At 40.9% G+C, this 10,528-nt stretch overlaps 1 protein-coding gene across 1 annotated transcript; it reads right to left on the bottom strand.

The window, feature by feature from the left end:
* Positions 1–6,248: 6,248 nt before the first annotated feature.
* Positions 6,249–9,392, bottom strand: mterf2 (mitochondrial transcription termination factor 2). The gene is made up of 2 exons (XM_023262420.3): positions 9,312–9,392; positions 6,249–7,554 (listed from the first exon to the last, which is right to left on the bottom strand). Exon 2 carries the CDS (start codon positions 7,430–7,432, stop codon positions 6,305–6,307), a length of 1,128 nt encoding a protein of 375 aa, XP_023118188.1. The 5' UTR covers positions 7,433–7,554; positions 9,312–9,392; the 3' UTR covers positions 6,249–6,304.
* Positions 9,393–10,528: the final 1,136 nt, after the last annotated feature.

The following is a 10,528-nucleotide window of genomic DNA, read 5'->3' as shown; positions in this document are numbered from 1 at the left end:
TTTATTTTTGTATCTTTGAGCATAAATCCACACAATCTTGATCTGAGCAGAGGTCAAATCAAACTCAGAGTAAAAGAAAATACCTGCCTGAATGTCTAAAGTATTACAATGCACCTTGATATAGAGGAAGCACTGTGCTCTAAAACATCCAGTACAACGTGAAATATAAAGAGGTCTTTCTGACAGCAGGTATTTTATTTGTCATTGCGGGAAAAAGGCAGGTGTGACATTAACAAGTCCCTCAATAAGCCGTCACAGCGTCCCGTCATGCTTGAACTGGCTCACCTGCTTTAACAGGAATGCTATTAATGTTAAAAATCACACCTGTGCTTCTTCCGCTTTCAAATGTCAAAATATTTGCAGTCAGAGAAGTCTATTGAGGAATAAGGGCATGACCTGGCCGCGTCCAGGACTTCCTCATCTGCTACACAGGAGACAATCCCAGATGGTTCCTGAGGAAAAGGTCACTAAACATGAACACCAACACGATCGGCCACAACATTAAAACCACTCGGCTGGTTTTGTTTAGGTCACTCTCGAGCTGCCAGAACAGATTTGATCTCTTGGGGAATGAAGATGAGACCTGTGGTGTTTGGTAGCAGGATGTTAGTAGCCAATTATGTGTAAATCAGGCTTGATTCGGCACATATAGATACACTATATAGTTCTCTTTATATTCATAAATGATAAAAATATACAGTCTATGCCTCCTGGTGTTAAATGCAAGGAAATACACTTCATTACAGTCGGGTGGAAACTTACCAATAGAGGAGAGGCTAATCAGATGCTATCAGTTTTTACCGTTCAGTTTTGTGGAATATGTTCCACTAAAACAGAACCATTAATACATGGTGAAAAACAGGATAGGGGGTGATGCTGCCAAATGTGGAGCCAGTTTGGTGAAATACTTTGTTACAGGAACCACAACAGTACATGTGTTCTCTGTACGTTACACAGCTAGCATGTGTTAAACCTGTTTCTTTTGTACTTACATATTTACACAGTTTAGCAGTCAACGTAGTCAAACAGCTGAACAGCCTGTTGGTTCATTCATTTTTCCAACTTCCTGGTGCAAACAGTCCACTCACTCCTTCATCTCCTGCTAGAAAAAATCTAATTTTTCAATGTACTCGAGGCAAATTCCGGAAGAAGGTCTTTTGCAGACACTGCCAAGAATGAACAGAGTTCCATTTGATTCAGATACAAAGGCAGGGTTTTGTGGGGAAAACAAAAGACGAGAAACTTTGGAGACCAAGTGCTCTTGGTTGTGGTCCTCGAGCCATTGCTGAAGCAGTTATTATGGTAGCGTGACCAAAAGTCCTGTTTCCATGTCCTGTCCTGGCCGTCCTTGTTGTTTTTTATTAAGTGAAGAAAATATTCTGGTTTAAATGGTTTTTCAATGGGCCACTAAATTTACCTAAAACTAAAGATATAGATATTTTTTGTTATTTTTTGTAAGTTTGCGAGCTATTTTTTAACAGTTGTTACAGTTTTTTTATTTATTCTAATGTAGAGGAGACATATTTTTCTATCATTATTTCATTTGTTAGTTTTGAAACTTCTCATAATAAAACATGTTGATTAACCTCTGAGAAGTCTATCTGAATTTGTGTCTTTGGTTATAGATAAGATTTGGTAATAAAACAATTTTCTATCCATACAAAGGAGTCATTCTTTAAATGTATTGAAATAATAAGGCATCTCTGAGTAAACTTCGAGTATCATTTGAGTATCTCATCGCTGGGCCGAGTGTCCTTGTGTTCAGTAATCAAAATATGGTCACCTATATTATGGTGTAGCAGGGTGCACTGTTCTGTAGGGGGAGAATGTTTTAGAACCAGTAAGATCCAGATAACTGTCAAGAGTAAAGATTTCCCAACAAAACATTATATAGTAACAAGCTGATCCATATTATTTATTGAATCTGTTGGTAGTTTTGGTGTCGTGGCTGATAGGTTAGTTTTCTTTTGTAAAGCCAAAAGATACTGTAGGATAAATCTCACTTTTTTGTCTTGTAAGTTTTGCCCTTTGGAAATCTTCTGGTTCTTGATTCTGGCTGAGAGCTGCAGTTGAAACAACAGCCACAAGGAGAAACCACGAGCTCATCACACACACTCAACAAGGAGCTCGATGTGTTCACACCGGGGACCTCAGTGCAATTAACTCTGCTAGTAATTTTTCACAGCGCAGGTGTTACTAATAACATTAACAACAGATCTGTTCTGTTTTAACGTCCCAGGAGGCCGTTTAAATTGTGACAGTCAGCTGGTATGAACAGTCCCAGGACTCTGAAACTGAAGCAGGTGGTGGTGTGGCATAAAAATATGGGACCTGTACATCTGCATTCACAGTCATGCCTGTGCAAATAACTGCACCAACAAGTTAACACACACATCTGCACTAATCACTAGAGGTTTTTTTCACACTTTGGGGATAGTCTGCACAGCCTTTCCTCGTCACTGTGTCACTTACATGGAAATATTTAATGAAGAACATTAAACAATGTCACTTCTTTTTTACACTCAGGAGATGAAACAAAGGTGGAGTCATTTTAACCTAAAGGATTATTCTATACTGAGAAGAGAACGAAGTCTTACTGGATTGTGTTGGGAATTAAATACGCCTTGAAGATTGTCTTCAACAACAGAGTTTGTCCATCAGTGGTTTATTTCCTGCAAGAAAGGTCAAGCAGTTCAACAGAGCATTCAGGTCTGCAGAAGGCCGAAGAGAAGAAGTGACAAAAATAAGAAAGTGCACCAAACTTTTAAAGAAGGAAAGGAGGACAAATAAAAAAGGGAGTGGTTGGTTGAGGACGAGCAGGTGTTCATTATCTTTGTGAGCTGGGGTTGTGAGATATCATCCCTACTTCCTCAAAACAATCACTCCCCAAAACTAGCAGGATGTGGTAACTATGGTTCTGTCCTTGAGCAGAGTAGACAGAAGGTTACATCTGCAGAAACCCTTAAACAGGATGGACTATGCTGTTCAGTAATTTTCCATTACAGAACCATGTTTAATTTGCATGATAGAAGTGAATCCTAACAAAATGTCTAACAAAAGCAAACCCGGTCTGTTTGTAACATGACAGGAGCATTAAAAAATATAGAAGCTGACACTATGCAAATGCAAAGAACCTGCTGTCACTTTTAAAAGTTCTTGTGATGCTTCTAAATGGGCTCTTTGTAGGAACAGTAAAAGTAATAAAACGCTACAGTAAACTGGCCATACTGCAAAAGTTACATGTACATTACAACAACTTCTAGTTATATAATAAAATACTTACAAACTATTAGATGTTAGTGTTGCACTTAGAATTTCAGTGTAAATACCTGACAATGGCTGCTTTAAATGTCTTTTAGCAGCCACAATAAGCTGCTTTTTGTCATTCATAATACAAATTCATTAGTTGAAAGTTTGTATAAAAGGTCTATTACTGTCTCCTAAGACAGATTTGATTCATCTCAGGGACAAGCATCGGCAAGCGTTGCCTGAAACGGTCAATGAAATGATAATATCAGCCATGAATGAATAAGTGACAGAGATACCCAACAGACCACAGCCGTCCTCAAGTAAAATCTCAACTAGTGACAGACGAGCTAAGAGTTATGAATCTCAAACATTCGATACAGAAACTTATTTACTTTCTGTCACTGAACATCCATCAGCCCGACGTTTATTCTCCTCCCGCAGCATGTGAAGTGTATTTGTACTGTGTCATCAGGGTGCAGGTTGGTTGGAGAGACAAGTAATGACAGAAAACAAACTTTCTGGTGTAGGCGGGAAGAGACAAGTTGAAATGAGGCCACACTGAAGTTTATGATGCATATTTAAACACTCCAGAGCAAGAACATGGGGCTGAATGAGTTTTTAAGGCTGAAAATGCATGAGTGATACTTGTATTTACAGGAATTGAAGTCTGCAGTTTTAGATTTTCTTTTGTGTTGAGCATGAAATATTGGGATTTTTTTCTTCTTCTTTTGAGTCACACTTGAATGTTTAAGTTGCATGAATGTTATTTTCCATCTTCACCAGCTGCTTTTGAAAAACACACTTTTGAATAAAAATTCCACAGCTTAACTCACTCTGACTTCAACTGAGGATTTACTGCAGCCGCGGCCGTCTGCTCCTGCTTCAGCTGGAAATCACAGCTTCTAATTGCAGATGTCATCCGTTTCTGCTGAGATATGACCCATAAAAGCAGCATGTTAAGCGTGGCTAATATCAACCAGTGGCAAGTTTGAAATGAAAAAGGACAATTTATACTCCCTCCTATTAACCTCTCTGGCTTGTCTGCGTAATTCAGCTCAGGACAGGAGGACACGGCTGGCGGCGGAGGACAAGAGGACGCCGGGTAAGAAACATAGGTGACTTGCATTTCTACACCTGAGGCCTCGTCTCCTCTGACTAACCTTGATGCAGCCTGATCAACTCCTTGTATTTATTACTGGGCATTGGTGGAAGACGTAACCTTGCAACGTGATGAATTAAAGCAAATGTCAGAGTAAAATTAGAAACCTTCAGTGTACTTGAGGTAACGTGGGAGGCCCTCGGAGGTTCCATGCTGTGAATGGCTGGAAAACAAACTCTAGTCAAGCATCCATCTGCCGAGCTCAAATTCATTACCAGATGCACTCACTTTTGCATCATCTGCCCAGTGGCTATCGCCATGACGACGGGACCATGGTGAGTGATGCAGACGACGGCAGATGGGAAGTGGAAGTTGTTAACGTATACCCCCACCCCCGTGGACACACAAGTCCTCTGCCTCTCTTTGTTGTGACCCCCGTCGTCAGCACTGCGAGAGCGAAGGAACCTTGAGGCATAAAGTCATGGCTTCATCGCTCCCATTAAAAGCCACTCTTAAGCATGTTTCAAGGGCTTTCTCTGGCTTTTAAAACGAGACAGGGAACATTTCACTGTGCTCTCTTGGTTTAGACAATGCTTGGCATGATTGTTTATTGATTTTGTGGCTTACACTAGAACAACTGTGAGCACTTTTTTCATCCCATACAACACATTGACATGAAAACCTCTAATTAACACCAAACATTAACGGAAGACTAATTTTTCACAGACATACTGAAACTCAACTTGCTTTTCGAATGAAGATTGCATCAAAGGTTGCAGAGTGCATTCAAATAAACCACTTCCAAATCAAAGGAACTTCATTTTGCTTCTTTATTTCGTGTGGGTGCTTTAACATTCATTTGAAATCATAATGAAGTGACATTTTAGTAGTGAAATAGCTTATTACAAAGTGCCTCCATCTGTAGAATAACAATAAAAATGTGAGACGCGGTTAGATTTCATCCCCGAGGGGAACAGTTGTGCTGCCAAGAACATTGTGTGAAAATGAGACACTTGCACAGGCTGTAAATAAAACGGCACAAAAAGCTTTATTCGTCCTCATTTATACTCGGTAATACGTTTGACAAACGAGTCAGCACATCTGTCACGGCGCTGTTTCGTCACGCAGCGTTTTATGTGGAGTTATTGTAATGAGGTAACTTGTAAATAAGGTGCAATCTTTTTTTTTTTATTTGACGAGGGGCGACGTCTTCCCTAAAAATTGTGACACATCATAATTCCACTGCATTTGTCTAACTTTCAGATGCTACTGTGGGAATCCATCCTTATCTCTTTTATACCTGCAATAAAACTGCAATGCTTTTTCTGTGTGATACCAACAGACTCAAGTGATGAAAACGGAATGTTGAGGTGTGATCACAGATTACTTTGATTTGAACTATGGAAGTAGAAAAAAGCTACTCTGTCTTTCTCTGCCGTTGGTGATAAAATTCACATTACCTAATTACAAAAATGAAAAAAAAAAAAAACTGTACACATAAGGAGCTTGTTAATTGGATTTGGATTGGTCTACAACCCACAAGGTTGGAGATTTTTGGCAGCAGAGACGGAGTTAAAACAAATTCTCTGTGTTGTACCTTTAGCTGAGTGTGATCCAGGTTTGAGCACCATTAAAAACTGAATGAAGATCTAGTTTTTCCGCTTGCATTTTAGAATTAGGAGGTAGTTTGGTTTTCAATTGAAGGCGTCATCACAGAGCACCATTTGTAATCCATCCAGCAAAACAGAATAAAACTTATGAGATTTAAAGTCACTGATGGAAGTGAATGCACCTTAAGACACTTTAATCTGATACAAAGTATATATATATATATATATATATATATATATATATATATATATATATATATATATATATATATATATATATATATATATTAAAAAAAAATAACCATAATAGTGTCCCTTTAAATTCATGCTTACAATCGTCTATTTGTCAGTCATCTGCTTTTAAAGGTGCGACGGGGTTAAACAGTGGCCTCTCTCTGCGGAGTTGTAGTTTTCCAAAGCTCATCTCAAAGTCTTTCTTGGTGCCGTTTAGGACCTGCAGACTTCCTGTCCTCACATCATAACCCTGTGCCTTCAGGCGCTGGATGCGATAGTTCACTATCTGCGTGGTCAGTTCCAGGACGGTCGGAGTCTCTGTGATTTGAGACATGCTGACGCCGGCGCTGAGGAGGCCGTTAAAGCGCTCGTCCAGGATAGACTCGGGGTAGTAAAGCAGAGCCGGGCACTTGAGGATGATGTCCCGCAGCTCGGCCTCAGAGCAGCCGATGGTGTCCTGGGAGTACGCCAGGGTGGAGCGCATGCTGTCTGGGTTCAGCTCGGTGACGAAGCCCCTGAGACTGGAGAGGAGTCGGAGGAGCTCTGCCGTGCTGAAGCCCTTGTCTCGCAGGAACAGCAGGTTCTGCCTCAGCACCTCCGGGGGTTTGAGAAGAACAAACGGGTTCTGGCTCAGCAGCTTCTGAAGCCAGATCTTCATGTTGGCCTCCTCCCCTCCCAGCTCCCGGTAGGCCTGCTGGAGGGTGCAGACCATCACCTGGTTCTGCTCTACTGGCCGGCTGAAGCTCTGGGGAGCGCTGGCCATGAGTTTGGTGATGATTCGCTTGTTGAGGTTTAAGCTCTGGAAGTAAGCGATGTTGTTCCGCTGGTTGTCATGGTGGCTGGAGGACGTGAAGAAGGAGGCTGGAAACTTCTCGATGATAGCAACCAGGTCTTTCTGGTTTGGACACACAGACGTCCACAGCTCTCTCTGAGTCTGCATGTGCTTTGGATTACAGAGGACAGCTTCTGGATGAATTCCCAAGATACGAGCAATGATGGGGCCCGAAGCCCCCATGTTCCTCAGCAGGTCGGCAACCTCCTTAGTGTAGGCTGGACTCTGGTGCAGCACCCAGCCCTTAAGTTTCCGGACCTTCTGGATGTCCACAGAGAGATCATAAAGAGCATCCACAGTTTGCTGATTCTCTGCTGAGCTGAGCGTCGCACATGGCCTGAGGTTTAGAGGCAGAGCTGAGACATGTGGGCACCGGAGGCACAGGGATGTCGCGATCAAACGCAGCATTGATGCAAAGTCTTCAAGATGGCGGCGCACACAGACGCAGCGGCTCGGAGCTCCCGATGACAAACTTCGTTGTACTTCTGAACAATGACAATAAAGTCTCTTTAAGTCCACAAACTTATCACCTGAGGAGAAGGAGGAGGAGATATGAGACTATACACTACATCTTAAACAGGCAGTTGTTGTTCACAGCAACCAGTTTTTACACTTCTCAAATGGCTGTAGTGACTCTTTTAGTGCTCCATGAACCCAGGGTTCGAGCAGGACCCAACCTGACAGGACTGATGATCCTGACATTTTATTACCCTCATAAACTTCATGCAGTAATAAAACATATTCTTAACATGCAGAGCCAGGGGATACATTCAGATAGAAATCTCATCAACAATCGCTTTAAACACATGAGACGAGAAGAAGAGGACACATGACACTGATTTTAAAGTCTCTATACCGTCCACTTGTCTACTGTAGAAACTATTTTATGATCACTTTATCGGTACATAAATCTCTAAGTGGTCTTGGTCCTACCTATTTGTCAGATTTGCTTTTATCCTGTGAACCTTTTACAATCCTCAGATCTTCTGGTAGTGGTCTTTTATTTACACCCAGTGTCAGAACAACAACCCACACTGAGGCTTTGCTTTGTTATTGCGGACCTTGGGGCCACTGAGAACACTGATATTGTTAAAAGCAAACTCAACACCTACCCTTTCAGTCTGAGATTTCATTGATTGTTTTATTTCTCTATTTATTCATACATTTTTGTCTATTTTATTCACCTCTGAACACTTCATTTTTCTACTATTGCCTTATTTTCCTTTTCTTTCTACATTATTCTGCCTCTGGTGTTTCCACACAGTCACTGTTTCTATTGAGTCCTTCATTTATAACATATTGTTCATGAGGGATTCGGTGAGTTTGGGGGCGATTGTTTTGTTTGTTTTTGATCATTTGTTTTTTATCGTTTTTGTTCTAGTTAAATATGTTGTTTAACATTTTATTTGTATGAAAAGCACAACATAAATTAGGGCTTTACCACATGATCATTTTCATTGTTGACTAACCTGTCAATTGCTTTTCTCGATTAGTTGTTCGGAATATTAGGCAATTTTTGCTTCTTACTGTAAACAGCTACTTAAACTGATTATCAAAATAGTTGGTAATTAATTTAATAGTTGACACTCAGCTGATTAATACAAATGAAGCCAGATTGATTGATTGACAGCTAAACAAAAACATGAACAAACACTGCTTCTTGTACAAACTACAACAACACAAATATGCTCTTCACAAAGTACTTTCTACCACCTCAATGTGTGAGGACATCTACCTGCATTATTTCTAACCTGAGAAGCTCCTCAGCTCTCCAAAAGCTTTCTCTAAGTTAATCTTCCAGCAATGACTCAGCTGCTTTGTGCTTGTTTAGTTAATGCCACTCATCTCAGCCTTAAATTCTTGGCACAGGTTCCCAAATAGACCATGCTGGTTGGTCTGCACAGGTGGTAGCACATGTTTTGAAGAGGGAAAAGTAGAAAAGCATGAGCCAACTTGATTAATTGACAGTCAATGACCGCAGACACACTCGAAAGTAGCTTATTGTCACAACACATTAAGCAGAGTAAATAAATCCTAACGTATTTCCAGAGTTTGCGTTGTTACTGAGGACATTTATTCAAGAATAAAAGCTTTTTGCAGCATTTTAATCTGAAGAATCATGCTGGGTGTTTAGCTCGCTAGCTAACAGCTAAACAGACAGGAGCGCTATATTTGCTGGATTTGTATGATTTATCCCAGTAATTTAACATGACAACGGCCACTTTTTATCGGATTAAAATGTGTAAACATGAGAAAATGTCAGCAAAAATACGACAACTACGGTTACCTTTAGCGGCAGTATGAGGATGGAAGGTTTGTTATGAAACTGATTTCTTCATCTGCAGTTTGTCTGTTTATCTTTTAAACACAGCGACACCCAGAGGCCGCGGCAGGTACTGCAACAAAGCGCCCCTCACTAAAAACTGAAATGTGACCCTGAAACAGAAAAACTAATTTACATTCAGAATCATAAAAAGGCGATGTAGAGAGCAAATATTTGATTTTATATTCCTATTGTCCCCATTTGTCTCATCTTCTCAAAAGCTCTGCTTCTTTATGGCAGCCCATATGTCCAGCAATTAAATAATTTTGGCAAAAATCTGTATCTCCAACAGCAGTTGGTGCATCTCCAAACCCTGCAGCATACGGGACCCTGATGAGCGTAATCAGCACTGGGCTGAATTGGACTGAACACACAGAGTTTTCTCGCAGTTGGTGCTTAATCATGATGCTTGATCACCAGCTCTGCAAGCTGTTCCCTCAGCAGCACGGGAGCTGCTGCAGCTGAGTGAGTATCTGGGTTCATTATAGTTTATGTTCTAGTAAACAGATGATATGCCTCAAAGGAAAACAGGTTGGAGCTTTTTTTAATGTCTGATATGTTGGCGGGAGTGAGCCAGCCATCAGAGTGCACTGAAAAGTCTGCCAGCAGTGTTTGTGCCTCTCCAACAGAGCACACACACAGAAAAGAGAGATATAGATTTGATTTTTAAAACATCTCCACTGAGTTGCACGAGTGTCATGGGAAATAACTTTCTTTGGAGAGGAATCAAAACAACATGTGAGCCTGCAGTGTAAACAGTGTCATTCACTCTTCTTCCATTTCCAGTCAACCTGTTAACTGTTTCTGTGCCTTTTATTCACGGCTCGAGCAATGTAATCAGCATCCAGCCCTGCTTGCTACAATGCTTGTCATATTTCTGCAGGAATGAGGAATTTAATACGTAAACAGGGAGTGCAAGTCAAAATGGACAGGCTGAAACAATGAGACAGAGTCTGTGGGGTCCTGTTGAGCTGTTCTGACAAGAGTGTCGGAGCATATTGCGACATACCCTACTATGAGTTTGTTGTGTTTATTAACACGCATCACTCTGGATTAAACAGGCAACTGTAACCAACCAACAGCAACAACAAGAGACAAAGTGAACAACAGTTTTGTCTTGGATGGTGGCAACTTTTACAGCTCCATCATCTCACTGGAGGGTCAGTTTTACTGACCTTAAT

This window comes from Amphiprion ocellaris, chromosome 3 (assembly GCF_022539595.1).
Source record: "Amphiprion ocellaris isolate individual 3 ecotype Okinawa chromosome 3, ASM2253959v1, whole genome shotgun sequence".
Classification (NCBI taxonomy): domain Eukaryota; kingdom Metazoa; phylum Chordata; class Actinopteri; family Pomacentridae; genus Amphiprion; species Amphiprion ocellaris.
Note: the sequence above shows the minus strand (reverse complement) of the source record. Positions and strands in the feature narration are given on the sequence as shown.

Bases quoted from the DNA above. Each gene is read 5' to 3' on its own strand.
- mterf2 (XM_023262420.3), bottom strand. From the start codon at position 7,432: ATGCTGCGTTTGATCGCGACATCCCTGTGCCTCCGGTGCCCACATGTC.